Genomic DNA, 14,639 nt, shown 5'->3' with positions numbered 1-14,639 from the left:
AATGACTTCCAGACTCCTTGCCTCCGTGTCCTCAGCTGCTGTGTTTCACTGCTGTTGAGCAGCTTTTCTGGCCTGATTTCTGTGGTCGCCTCTGAACAACGGCTGAGCGTTACCGTCCTGTGCTTGGGTTTAAAACATCCTTCTTCAATCCTTAGCGCGCGCGACTGGTATTTTCCTTTTCCTTCTGCGTCAAAACTGAAAGCTAGGTGATAAGGCAAAGGGAGAGTATAAAACAAGTTTTAAAACTTCCCTAATCGAACGTAAACGTTCCGTTTTCTTTTAGCTTTGCTCTGATGCGAGGAAAAAAACATCACAGTAATTCGACCTGAAAAACTTACCCTTTGCTTTCATTTTCTTTTAGGTCCAGGATGGAACATTCCAGCTCGCTCCTGCTGCTCTGTGTTAGTTGTCTGTTTGCACAAGCCTTACCACCCAATGGAACTGAATTGCCAAAACCAACCACAACAACAAGTAAGGGCATCGCGTAATTTGCAGGGGTGGGGGTGGGGGTGGAAAGGGACTTCTGGTGAGGTCCCCCTGGTGACGTAGTCCTGGATATTTTTCCAGGACTTTCTCCCCACTAACGTGCTTCTAATCTTGCCAGATGACCTCTGTATTTGATCTCTGTGTGGCTGGGGCTGTACACCTTACTTTCTCCTTCCCGTGTATAGGAAATGCCCAGCATAGGTTTGGGAGAGGTGGAGAAGCACAGGGTGGCTCCTCCTGCCTGGGCTGCAAGCTCTCCACAGCCCCAGAGCTGTCACTGTGGATCTCTGACACGATGGGACCTGGACACAGATAATATGGAATAAAGAAATGATCAATTAGACAACAGGATGAAAGTATTTAAACATCATGAGGAACTACGGTCTTTATGTGTGTCCTGTGTTGTCTAATGTTATGAGCTAAGGCAAGACTTGAGGGGAGGAGAACAGTGCAGGTGTCCTGCAGAAGGTTAGGTCAGGTGAAAAACAGAGAAGACCTGAAAGCAATCTTCCCACCGGTCCAACCACAGCATCTTTTGTTCATCCTCATTTCTGGTTTTGGAATTTCTTCGCCTTGCTCCAAGCCCTCCTACGATGACGTCCTGAGACAATCCAGATATTGTCAAGTAGTTGTCAGGGCCCTGCTTCTTGTCTGGCACCTGGAGCAGCAGAAGAACGAGTTACTGATATGTAAGAATATGGGAACTGGGAAAGGGAAGTAACTTGTTAATGGTGTCACTTCCCAGAATTTTAATAAAACTAGTAAAAAGGGAGTTTTTTCCATAGATACCGTTCATCTTCAAAGCTTAATTCAAATTTGTGTTGAGTTTAAGTGTGATAATGGGGATAAGAGTAATCTAATCATCTGTGTTTTAATTAAATCTTCATTTCAGTTATACGATTTAGAAATGATTAGTACGACTAAACTGTTTTTTCCTAAATATCAAAGCCTCCGTTACTTTGCAGTGGAAGCGAAGAGTTTTGTCCGATAGACGAGTACGTGCACACTGAAAATATGTTGCTGCATAGCAAGTTCCAAGATAATGGGGTTATCTAATACATTTGATAGACGTTGAACTAATAAAGTATTTTTTAATATCAAAATAAAAGTTTTTGATTGAAGTATCAAGAAAACTCCATGAAAAAGAATATGGAAAGAACTGAAGGATACTGAAAGAAAAGTCCGGCTTTCCCTTTGTGTGCTAATTTGATGAATGATCCAAAAAGATAAGATACTTTTGATTCTGAAAGGAATAGTTATAATTTACTGCATGTCATTATTTTAGGGGGCTTGATTTTTAAAACATTCGTTGAATTAAAATGTTGGTTTTATTCTTGTTTTAAACATGGATACCTCGTCCGTATGGCTCAGGTTTTCAGCACTACTGCCATTTTGCTTCCTACGAGAGTACCATGAAATTGCTACCATGACATTTCCCTTTCCTAAAATCAGAGTATTTTGGGGTTTATTGCACTGCCCTTTACTGGAGAAATTGCACTACCATTCACTCAGCGTATTCAACCGTATTAAATACGTATAAACCAGTATTTATTTATTTGGATTTGCGTAAATGAATGTATATTTCAAGTAGAAAAAACTTTATGCTATCAAATATGTCTGACAAACTATTTACACGTGGTGCTGTCCATATCACTCAAATAATTCCTGGTTACTCAAATATTATCTAGTATGAATCATAGTCAGGATTTTTTTACTTCCTCTTATATTCTTGCTTGTTATGTAGTTTTTACTGTGAAAGCAGCCTGGGAGTTGTAGTCGTAAGGCTTTTAAGTCCTTTCCAAATGTTTAAACTTCTTTAGTCTTTACTCCATGAATATTTCATGGGTTTCATGCCCAGCTTTACAATTTCATCCATCTTTACCGATGCATTAGCGTGCAGAGGTAACGAATTTATCAGATGAGTGGGAGGTTGAACGGCAGCAAATGCTGCAGCTTTTGCTGCCCTTGTTTATTGCTGGTTTAAGCTCTCAAGAAGGTGGTGGATGCCTTTGAGGACAGCTGAAGCAACGTACAGAAAGAGTGACGTCTTGCTATGCCACAGCCAGAACTGGGCCCAGAGATGGGGACTTCCACGCTGGGCTCGTGATGCTGCTTTCATGTGGAAGATGAGGCATCAGCAGAAAATGGAGTTTTGAAGAAGGCGGCCGGCTCATTTTACTCAGTATTTTAAAGCTGGAGGGACGCTTTGCTGGGAGACAGCCAATTTTGGGAATTAGTTTGGAAGGTAGAACTTCAGAAGTAGGTGGTTTTGGATTGGGGGTTGGACTAGATGACTTTAAAGGCCCCTTCCAACCCAAGCTACGCTATGATTCCGTGATTGTGGTGGCAGGCAGGGCTGTGCTCGGTCTGGCTGGGCAGCGTTCGCCTCTGGGACGGCAAAGACAGGCGAGATTCTGGCATTTGCTGCTGCTTGCCGCCTTCGGTACCGCAGGCTGCGGACACTGGTTTGTCTTCCCTGCTTGGCTTTTTCCTTTGCCCTTCTGTTTTTTTATCTATTTTTTTTAAATTTGGGTTGTATTTTCATACGTGCCAAACGCATCTCCTGGTTGTCAGGTGCCTGTCTGCTTCCTCTCCACAGTCAAGGCACGATGAAGCACAACGATTCTCTGCAGGGTTGGGGTTTTCTCTTCCAAAAGTAGCGTGGGAGGGCTTGGTCTGGACTTTGTGATATCCCCGTGGGCCTGGGTATCAAGTCATGACAGCACAAGCTCAGCCTGACCTCCAGGAGACACGGTAGCCAGATGAAAATTGTGAAAGGAGGAGAGTTCTCCTTTTATTGAGTTAACTTGTAGGTTTTCAGTGTAGAGAAAGCACACACTGATGTGCAAGAGGCTTAATTAGAATAAATCAACCACTGTTAAATCTGAACAGAAAGTTCAGTGAACAGAAGTTCAGCACTTGGAGGAGTTTTGATGACAATAGAAAATCATTTAAATACTCACTGCTACTCACCCAAAACGTTTCAAAAATGCCTGTGTCCACAAAAAGTACTAAGGACTACCCAAAATATGTCACTTAAGTGTGTCTTCACCTTGATGGTAGGAGGACAGCCTGCCATCTGCGCTGTGAGTAGCATCCCAGTACCCCCAGTAAGCTGGTAACGTGCAAGGGTTTGTGTCCCATGGCTGCGCGTGCGTTGGTGAGCTCCGCCCGCTGCTGTTCTCGGTGAATTTTGAGAGGGTTGCCTGCTCTGTGGGGCGTGTGAGGAGCATTGAAATACTGCAATAAAACTTGGAGATGCTTCAATGCCCTTTGAAACGTGAACAGGTGAAGGAGCAATGTGGAAGATACTCACCACTTCGATCTGGTCGGAAATATCCCCTAAATTGATGTGTGAGGTCTTGCACGGCCACCAGGCAAGCGGGCTGCAGACGTCGATGCAAGCTGGACTGAGCTCTTCAGCACGGGCATGGCTGAGGGCTCCTGTGTCCCGCACGTGGGGGATGCGTCACTGTGATCCAAGGTGTGTGTAAGTACCACCAGTGGGCTAAACTGGGAAGCGCTGGGTTTTGTGCCTGCAGGTGGCAAAGCACCTCTACGAAAATTTGACCAGAATTCTATTCGTGATCGTGTGTTTTATGACGTGGCGCTACTTAAGTTTGCGCGCGCTGTGTTTGTCGTACGACGGAGAAGGTCCTTGTCAAGATGTTGTGACAGCAACGTGGAAAATACAGGTCGGAGGAGGTCGGGGTCCTTTGCAGGGCTGTTTGTTGAAAAGAAGTTCAGAGCTGTGAATAAATAGAGCTGCTTGTTGTGGGATTTCTCCTGTGCTCAGATAAACAATATCTTGTGTTTGGTTTTGTCAATCGGCAGAATAATTTCGGGTACCTGACTTGCCATCTAGGGCGCACCGCGCGCCTTGCCTTGTTAGCTGGCTTCTGTGGAGCGAGAAAATAGTGTTTTAATCAGGCTTTTCTTCGTGGGCCATTTTACTATTTAGGTCCTACTTGCAAAAGAACTGGTCCAGGGATGAAGAAAATCAAAGTTTGGGAGAGAGTGTGGAGGAAGGATCACGGGACAGTTGCTGATGTCCATACCCTGCTGTTGCTTCCCTTTTTTTTTTTTTTTAAAACAAACAAAGAAAAAAAAAGGGTTTTTTTGTTGGTTTTGTTGTTGACGCATATGGAAAGTGGGAACATCATAGCCCTGAAGGAACCGGTGATAATTTCCAGAAAGAGCCGTTCTGATGGCTGGGCCAGCAGCAGAGGGAATGAAGTTGGGAAGAACCCATGAGTCAGGCCGGGTGGGTGGCAGGGGAAGCACGAGGGGTTGCCACCATCCTCCTGGCCATAACCCTCCTCTCTTGTCAAGCTGAAAGTCACTGTTTCATTGTATTGCTGGAAAAATACCCTCGGGATGGTCTTTTTCGTGTGGCTGCGATCAGAAAGCCCTGTGGTTTTGGACCACAGCTCTCTTTGTGTTGGAGCAGTGGAAAATTTTCCCTGGCAGTGGCTGCAGTAGAGGTCTCTGCTTTAGAGGACATCTGCCTCTTCTGCGTGCATTTACTCATAGGTTTCAGTGGTCAATTTTTGAAGCAGCACCGGTGAAAAAAATACTTCAGGTCTGTCTTTTAGTCTCCCCTTGAAGTCCCCCTTAATATGTAGACAGTTGACTTGGCCAAAGATCTTTCAGCCTGTGAGTCTACAGCGGCCTGAGCCTGGTTGTAACTTTCTCTTAAAATCTTTGGGCTGCATTTATCAAATGGCTGATGCAGATACGGGAGAAAACAGAGGTAACAAATGGAACTGGTTAAAACCACATGGTGCCTTACACACGGGGCTCTGCAGAGGTGAAGCCACTGGTGGGCTGCTGCAAGGTTTTGAAAACAGATGGGCCCGTGTGTAAGGAAGAAAGGACTGTTTGTGGGTTCTGACCTAATTTCCTTGTGAAATGGTAGGAGGAGAGGTGAGAGCTTGATGCAGAGAATTTCGTCAGTCGTTGCAGGGGTGCTCTGTCCTTACCTAAAGAAATGTAGACGTTAGTCTGGCAGGAGGTCGAACTTCTCCGGGGTCGGATTGAGGCTTTCTGTGTTTGTCCAGGAATCAATTTTCCAAAGACACCCCAAAAATGTGGTGTGAGGTACGTGGGTTCTTCTGAAAGGAAGAGACGGGTGATTTCTGTGTTGTGTAGTGAACTGAGGGAAATTTTTATGCCCTCGTGACTCAAACTCATTGTTTTTCCCACTTGTGTCACAGGTCTTCACACAGAGCCAGGGATAAGAACACCAAACCCTGAGTCTTGGAAGATTCCGAGATACTGAGTCTGAAATTTCTAAGCTTCACAAGTGGGCTAAAGTGGCTCCTTTTTGCCTGTGAGGGGCAAAAATGGGCTTTTTTGTGTGTTTGTTCCCTTGTCAGACCTTGGTTTCTGTAACAGAGTGCGGTATTGCCAAATAATGTAAATTGTTAGGCTGTTTCTGGCGGTGCACGTTCATCCAGACACTCCTCCTAATAGTGATTTTCTGAAACCCTGTCAAGTGGTGGTTTCTGATTACGATTCTGTCACTCTTTTTATCTTTATGTACCACTTAAATGTCAAGTTCCCTGCGTTTTATTATTGCCTTCCCTTTCTTTGTACTATTGTGTTGACTTAAGATTCCTTCTTTCCTTCTGTGCCCTTAATGCACCTGTGGCTCTGAAGGAACTTTTTCTGTGCCCTAATACCCTGCTTGAGCATCCAGAGAGTTTCCAGCTGCTCCCACGATAAAAAACCAACACTCAAGTGGTTTTGCAGCGATCAGTTCTGGACAGTCTGTTTATCCGTATGAGCTCTTTTCTGTAATACTGCAGGTGTTGGGGACTCGTACGGATTTACTGTAATCTTGTGCTTTCATGGTATTTTTGTGTCGAGGCTTGTGGCAAGGTCTCTTCAAAAAGCCTTTGCTGCAAGTAAACAAGGAGAGTTTAGGGAAGCGTGAATGTGGGAGGTGTCAGGAGAATCACTGCTGCAGCTCGCAGAGGCCGCTGTAGGAATGGTGGAGAATTCACTAAAAGTGTGTAAACGTCGTTTAAAAAGATAAGAAACCCCACACCAGCAGCAACAAAAATAACCTTCCTTTTGGACGAACGGTGAGGTTTCTCAACAGGGTGAATGCAGGAGGCTGAGGAAGGCTGGTGTAACGAAGGGGAAACTGGGGGGAGTCCGGACCCCCGGGGAACCGGCGTGGGCTGCTGCCTCGGGTGGCTCCTTCGGCCGTAACTGAGGAAGGATCGACCTCGTTCTGTGTCCTGTGCCATGGGCGAGAACTTCCAGGTGTAGTTCCCGCTTAGCGAGGTCTCTGCCACCGCTGTTACACTAACTTGGGTTTATTCGCCTGCTTGGAAGGAAAACCAGGTGGCAGGGTTGTGTGTTGCTTGCTGAGGGCTAAGGCTGAGAGTTTTGCTTTCTTAAATAAACCACGTTGGGTTCTTGATGATTTTAATGTGTTATGGATTGAATTTTTTGGGTACAATTAAAAGGTTAGAGAAACATAATGAAACTGAAATGTAAGGAGTCGTGTACGTAAAACTGCTGTTAACAGAAGGATGAGGCTCACAAATTTATACTAGATGTAACAAGTATTTTTTTAATCTCCATTCTGAGTGTTTGTTGCAAGTATCATCATTCCTACTTATTCTTATATTCATATGTGATATGATAGATATATTTTCTATAATATAAGGCGCAGAAGATGCTGCAGTTTGCACTGTCCCCTCCTGCCTTTCTCCCTCTGTCCCGCGCAGCGTGTGCTTCGGTACAGCCAGCAGCAGCGCTTTGGGCTGACAAATGGGATGTGTTTAAAACACACGTCCTGTCCCTGGAATCAATAAAAATCTCGCCCAAGGGTGGCGTTCTTGGGTGATCTCCGTCTGGCTGAGAAGCAGCAGATGCACATAAGGGTCCTGCAACCTTCTGAAGGGGCTTCAACTTCCCCTCAATACCTTGTGCCCGTTAAACTTACTCTGACTACAAGTAAACTCGTTGCTTAACCAGTCATTCCCGCAAAATATTCTTGATATTCTCAGTGGCAGGTAGTTCGGTTGTGCTTTTGAAGGGGGGGGGGGGGGAAAGAAAAAAAAAACCAAAACAAAAATTGAACTTTCAATTTCAGCTCTGCTTGTATTGAATAATTTGTGGTGCTGTTAGTAAGTACAAGCAGATCATGGCACAGAACGACAGCTTTTTGATGCACCAGGCATGGTTTCTGTACCAGATTAGGCAATCCGTGTCTGTAATCCTTCACGTTTGCTCTGTTCAATCCCCAGACTCCACAGAGGAGAACAATTTACACAAGGACCTCCTGACTTCCATGCTGATTCTGCTCCTGGTCTTCATCATTTTCATTCTGTTGGCTGCCTATTTTTTCAGGTAGGTCTGTGCGGAGCACCGCGTGCAGAACTAGCTCGCTCTTGTTTCGATATGATCTAACGAGGAAATGAAATGAGTACTTAATGGTGAGGCAGGAGCCTGCATCACAGCAGAGAGGAGGGTGCCGCGGCGGCGGCGGTGGCTCTCGCTGTGAAGATGAACAGAAAGAGTTTCTCCAGAATTACATGGTGGGTAAAGACTGGCTTGGGAAAACGCTCGTTACGTTTCAGCGTGTTTACTCAGGTTAACGTGATGCCTGTATTGCAGGTTCAGAAGACATAGGAAAGCTGTTGTGAACTCCGGGGACAAGAAGATGCCAAATGGGATCTTAGAAGAACAAGGTATGGGGGGGATTTGCTTTCCTTCTCGGTGTGAGTTTTGTCTGTGTGCGCACACGCCTGTTTGCTGGTTAAGAATCCAGTTGCATTTGCTTTTTATTCATATTAGAAGTTCTAGGATTGTGATTAAAGAGAAAATAGTTTGGAAAAAAAAGGTCCATATTCAAGTATGTAAAGTATATCTTAACTTTGAGGGTTTGGTTTTAAATAATTTTCACTTTAAGTGTCAATACAGCGAACGTAAATGTTTCTCGTGCTCTTTATGTATGATTTATTAGGATGCCAGCTAAAAGCCAGGTTTCTGACATTGTGATCTTTGTATTTAGAGAAAGAATTGCAGTGTTTCTTCTTAAAAGGGGGGAAAAAAAGGTCCTTAACTCTTTGTGAAATGACTGGCTCGTTCTTAAACGCAAAGAGAAACAAGGAAGGGGATGAGAGAGGGCAGCTTTGTCAGCCGGCGGCACTAAACCAAAACCCACTCAGGAGTTGAAAATGTTTTCCGCTGGCTTTTTCAGTGTGCTGGCTTTATTTCCGTGAGCGGGGAGCCCTTCGGGTCTCTGTGGCATTCAGCTCACACCGAGCAGCCGCGGAGGGGCCGTCCGTTTCTTGCCGATAAATTGTTTCAGCCATAACAAAGAGAAAAACTTAACGATAAAAAGAACGACGCCTCTGTGGCCGTTCCACGTCGCTGCGTGTGAACTGACGGGAGGGTCAGCCGCCACGGTGGCAGTCAGAGAGAAAGTCAAACCTCTAAATATACCCGTCGGCTTCCTCTTCGGTCGGTGCTTGTGCACGGGAACCCCCGCCAGCGCGGTTTGGAGATCCCCCCGCGGTGGCCCGGCGACGGGTCCTGCCTTTGGGGCAATGAATGGTTCGTGCAGCCGCCAGCGAGTTTTGGTTTGCAAGTGGCAACGGCCCCGTCGTTAGGGGCGTGCGGGGGAGCCGTCTGCCTTTCTGTGGGCCTTCGGTCGTCGATGAAACTCGTCTTCACCAAACGGCGGCTTTAATCCCCCCGCTTCTTCCAGCCGCTCGTTTCCCGTGCCAGTGGAGCTCCCGAGGGGCCACGAAGGCAGCAGGCGAAGGTGCCCTGGGGCTTTATTTTTATTTCCCTCTGCGAGCCGAGGTCTAGGTGGCAAGAAGCGCCGGCAGCAATCCCCGTCCCAAACCGTGCTGCCTCGGAGCAGGGGGCTGGGGCTGGGGTGAGCTGGGGCAGCGGAGTAACAGCTCGTCTCAGTGCAGAGCTGCTGTTGTCTGCCAAGTTTAAGTTTTTTTGGGTTTTTTTTTGGGGGGGGGGGGGGGTTGATTTGTTTTGGTTTGTTTTTTCCCCTTTACAAGTGAAATAATCTAGCATAGCTCTGTGGTGATAGGCATGAAAAGCTGTCCGGGCAGTCCCTGCCCTCTGGCAGAGCAGCTCTTCGTCAGCAGAAGGAACCTTCTCCTTTTCTAAATATAAATAAAAATACAGCAGTGATTAATTTTAGCATCATGGTTCTACTTGAATTTATTATGTTCTCAAGGCAGCCACTTGGCCTGTCGTTTTGGTTTTTTGTTTCATTTAAATTGGCTTTATCACGGGTTGAAGTCTCATGCAAGAAATATGGTTTGGCACCTTCTAGCGTGAAAATTAATTTGTGGTTGGAAATAGCTTGTTGTCTGTTGCTCTTGGATGTGCCTTTAACACGTACTTTCCTTGAATGGACAGAACAGCAACGGGTCATGCTGCTCAGTAGATCTCCCTCGGGCCCAAAGAAGTATTTCCCTATTCCAGTGGAAAATCTTGAAGAGGAAATCCGGATGCGATCAGCGGATGAAGGGAAGCTCTTCCGGGAGGAGTTTAATGTAAGTCCTCACGTGAGGAGCGGGCGGCTGCACGGTGAGAAGTCGGGGGGCAAATCAAAACATCTGCAAATACAACAATTCCTTTAAAGGAGCTGGGTGCGTGACGCCGGTGTCTCGGAGCCTCAGCGCTGCTTGTGTGAGTGTGCCCGGGCTGCTCGTGCGTCCTCTGTCCCGCGGGGTCACCCTTTAGCCGGACAAAACCTGGAAGGTTAACTGCCACACGGTGTGGTGATGCCAACTCTGTGGTGTACAAACTGTTTGACACCTGCTAACGTTTAAGGAAGGTGTCTTTAGTGTTTGCCTGAAAGCTGGAGGAAGGAAAATTGAATATGGATCTCTTTAGCACTGACTTTCTTGGTGGTGGTGGAGGGTTTTTTAGTAGTGTGAGTCTCACACCTCTGTGGAAGTACTTAGAGGAGGAGACACACTGTGGCTTTTAATATTGCCCTAGTGAGGTTTGGATTTTAGGGGGTTTTTGGTAATTTGACCTTTTGCTGTTTATTAGCGTCCCATCGCTTCCCTGTTCCTATGTTTTTATGAAGTATCTCAGCTCTAAGGCTTTTTCCTTAAGGCAATGCCTTGGTCAGAAAGGAGGTTTTATTTTCTGCCCATAAGCTGAGCTTCAGTTGCGTGTGGTCGTGTGGATGAGTCTTAACCGGAGTCTGTGGCGAGCTGCTGCAGAGCTGGTTTCTATGGAGAAACCCGGCGCGATGAGTCTGCTCTCACACGTCTGCGTTCAGGGGCCTTTTCCGTACTTTTATGATTTCTTTTCCCTTCACAGCAGAAGCAAGTTGCACAGAGCAGTCACTTAAATGTCAAATACGGAGTTGTCAAAGCCAATGCACGCATCAATTAGACAGTCTGTTAAGTTACCTTCTTAATTGGTAGCGTATTTATATCTGCCGTTTGTTTGATGATATATTTAAAACGCATAATTTCTTTGCCTTATCAGAGAGGGAGCATTGTGGGGCTGTTTATCAAAGTCGACAAAATGAATGTGAGAACTAATTTGACGAGATGTGCGCTTGTGAATTTTTGACTCCCCTGATTAATTCGTTCCGCAGTCAGGAGCGAAACAAGCCGTTTATTTTTATTTCTAAAACCTGCTTTGCTTGCATCCTTTTCTTGCCCCATGCTGGGAGCCTGGGAGTTTCTGTCCGCAGACAGGCGCCGAGTCTGAAAACCCCGTAGGTGAGCGGTGACCCGGGGCGATGGTACATAAACCCTGCTGGATGCGTTCCGTGGGGTTTTTCTTCCCTGCTGTGTCTCCTGTGGCTGCTTGCGTGGATACATGAGCTGTTTGCTCAAGCCTGAGAGGGGAGGGAAGGGTGAAAGACGGCTGAAAAGCAAGCGTGAGTGATATTGTAGGATAAACCAGGACAGCCGACACGCAGAAGTCTGTTATTGCAGCACTGGAGGGGAAGGGGCTGAGAAATCAAGACCCTTCGTTCAGCACAGACATCTGCGTGATGACCTCTCCTTCAGAGCACCCCCAGCTCGCAGAAGCCCTGCGCTCGGCTCCATCCTCCCACCCCTTCTGTATCTCGGCCCCTCGAAGCCGTAGCTGCCGAATCCCGCGGGTTTTCGATGGCTCCAAAGCCGTTCCCTTTGCACGAGCCGTTGGGCGGGAGCTGCGGACCCTGGCTGGGGCCGTTGGGCTGGGGATGTTCGGCTGACGGGGATGCGCTGGGGGAGCGCTGCCCGCTGCCGTTGTTGCTTCACGCAGCCTGATCGAACGCGTCGGGGGGTCAGGCGTCGCCGGGAAGGCGGATGCAGGGTCCCCGTGGTGGATTTGAAATGGGTTTAGGCCGAAAATGGCGAGTCCTGCGAGGCAGCGGTGGCCAGGCCCGTGCGCCAGCCACAGTTAGGTCCCAGGCGATTTTTCTGGTGAAAAGAAAAACAAAGCAAGTGCTGATAGATGAAGACATGCAGCAGATAGAAAGGATTTTTGAGGACAGTTCTCGTAGATTTATGGGCCTGGTGGTGTTCTTCAATACTTTTGATTTTATCTGTAAATCCGACATTACCCTTAAGCGCATTGCGCTTGTTGCACTTGTACACTAACCAAAATAGCAGAGGCTCCTTCTACCCTCAGCTGCTTCATTTTCTAATTTTTTTGATTTCTTTGTGAGCGTAGAGTGTGTTCTTTCTAAAGAGAAGAAAAAGAAAAAAAAAAAAAAAAAAGAAGAAAAAACCCCCTACGTATTCCTTTCTGTGTGGGCCCTTACTTCTATTTATCATCCGTAACACAAGATAAGCTGGATGTTTGAAGTCTGTGGTGGTTGGTTTATTGCCTTGATTTTCCGATTAGTGTCTGAAAACCGTCCTCTAAGAATTTGCTTTTGAAATTTTAATTTTGACTTGATTATCAAGACGTCACTGTGGTTCATGCAGTGGGAAAAAACCCAAAACACAAACTTAAAAAAAAAAAAAAAAAAAAAAGGAGAAAACGCGCCGATGCTGGGGTAGATTGAGCCCCTTGGAAGCACCAGAGAGATTTTAGGATTCCTGGGAAGTGGGAGCAGATAAGCCTGCGGTGGCCACCAAGACTCATGGGCTCCTCGTGATTCATGGGGTGATGGAGAGGACGTGATGAATCACATCCTCCCCTCTGACGTGGGGTGGGAGCAGCACCTCGGGCTGTGGCCTCGCGCTGGGGTTCAACACCCGCTCTAAGGAGGGCAGCGTGACCGTAGGAAGTTTTTCAGGGAGATGCCAGGGCCTTGCAGGAGGAAGGAGCAGGGAATGGCGAGATCATTTGGCCAGAGGTAACTACTTTTCGCGTGAAGATGCAGAACTTACGTATGATTGTTTATTGGGAATTTGTTGCCTGACTTTTGGAATTCAAAGAAATCCCGTTTGAAGCGCTAATTATTTCTTTTGTTGCAAAACATAAATGAAGTTTCTGTGGTTTATAAATTCTAAACGTATTTTAATTAGCAAAACCACGGGCTTCATTCAAATAAGGAATTAAGCAGTTTGCTAAAAGCAGCTTTCCTTTTCAGCTCTTTTTTAACTGCCTCTCTGCTTTCTGTTACTGAACATTCACAAGTTGAAGCGGTACCAAAAAAAAAAAAAACAAAAAACAACCCCAAAACCAAACCCACAAATGCACGTTGCTGTTTCCTCTGTGGTGGTGGTGAAGTCCTCCCCGCGCCCCCCCTTTCGTCCTGTGTCACCCTGACAACACGGATTGCTGCGTTTAAGGGGAAACTCCAAGCCCTGCTCTCTGCCCGGCCAGTGGGGATAGCTGCCGTAAGCCGCACAGTCGGTTGCCATTTTGTCCCCTTCCCCCACGTGGTTCAGACTGGGCGGTGGGAGGTGGGAGGCGGCGGGGAGAAGGCGGTTGTGCGTTCCCAAACCACTGGGATTTTACCTCGGTGGGATCCCACGGGCTGACGCTGGGTTTTTTAGAAGTTCAGCCCAAGAAACGCGATGAGGCTCGGTTCTCCTGGGCGCCATTTGCAGGGAGGGGGCAGCTAAGGAGGAGCCTGGTGCCGCGTCTCCGGATGAACGGTGCCTTTGCCGATTCTTCCCCTGCCCCGTGCCCTCCGCCGCAGCCCGAGCTCGGCCCCGGTGGTGGCATCTCAGCAGCTTCTGCGGCGGAGGGGCTCCACCTCGTGCACCTCCTGGTTTTCATCTTCGCCCTCTTCCTCTCCGTTTCTTCCTTTCATTTGATTGCTCTGAAAGACTGGGGTTGTTTTTTTTTTTTTTTCTAAGCTTGACTAAATTTATCTACAGCCTTAGATCTTGCTGACTGCTTGCAGAATTTGACTCGTGCTCGCACAGCGACTTTCAGCGTACAAGAGTTGTGATTTCTTCTTTTTTCGTCCTCCCTTTCTGCCAGACTTGGGCCCTCACCTGCGGATCTCGGCGCTTTGATATTTAACATTCTTAGCAGCGAGCAATTAACAATGAAACGATTTATGCTGTCGAACCAACTGGTATTGCTAAAAGTATCTGTCGGAGCCGAGCTCGAGGGAGCGGCGCATCGCAAGCGCGGCTGGGTCACGGCGCTGTGAATCACCGCCGCAGATGGCAGCTTAAAGCAGCAGCTCAGAGCTTTAACAATATTCTAAATAACTGCGGTCTCTGGTGGGAAAAATGACTTATTTTTCCAAAACTGCAATCTCTGGTGGAAAAATTACTTCTTTTTCCAAAACTGCTGAAGTCGTTTTCTGTAGCGAAATCTGCCAGGACATATTTCCCTGTTATAATGAAAGTTATTGTGAAAAAAATAAAGTATGTTCCGTTCTGTTGGATGCAGGGCAATGTGTATAAATGCAGATTTTCCCCAAGCCGTGTGCAGTCAAGAGTTAGCTGTTTTCTAACACAGTGACTTCTGTATTTTTCTTTTTTCCAGTCATTAACACCTGGATATGTGCAGGGGACGTTTGAAATGGCAAATAAGGAAGAAAACAGGGAGAAAAACAGATATCCTAACATCCTGCCGTGTAAGACATTACCTTTTCCGTCAGACCGTTACCTGTGGCGCTGAGCGGGCTGGCAGTAGCGTTCGTTCAAGTAACACAATTTCCTTGGTCACAAGTGTTCTTCGTACGTTGTATGAGCAAAACCTGTCTGTTTTGTGGCACGTCTCTAGTTTTG

The 14,639-nt window shown here is 46.8% G+C and overlaps 1 protein-coding gene across 1 annotated transcript in view; it reads left to right on the top strand.

Annotated features, from left to right (window-relative positions):
- Nucleotides 1–368: 368 nt before the first annotated feature.
- Nucleotides 369–14,639, top strand: part of PTPRE (protein tyrosine phosphatase receptor type E) — a 36,486-nt gene continuing 22,215 nt past the window's right edge. The window contains exons 1-5 of the mRNA XM_086467278.1: nucleotides 369–471; nucleotides 7,752–7,854; nucleotides 8,122–8,195; nucleotides 9,895–10,031; nucleotides 14,395–14,485. Of these exons, the coding sequence (XP_086323404.1) occupies nucleotides 369–471; nucleotides 7,752–7,854; nucleotides 8,122–8,195; nucleotides 9,895–10,031; nucleotides 14,395–14,485 (508 nt within the window). The remainder of the gene's footprint in view (nucleotides 472–7,751; nucleotides 7,855–8,121; nucleotides 8,196–9,894; nucleotides 10,032–14,394; nucleotides 14,486–14,639) is intronic.

Source organism: Leptosomus discolor, chromosome 6 (assembly GCF_034619465.1).
Source record: "Leptosomus discolor isolate bLepDis1 chromosome 6, bLepDis1.hap2, whole genome shotgun sequence".
Lineage (NCBI taxonomy): Eukaryota > Metazoa > Chordata > Aves > Leptosomiformes > Leptosomidae > Leptosomus > Leptosomus discolor.
This window is presented reverse-complemented; position numbering and strand designations above follow the sequence as displayed.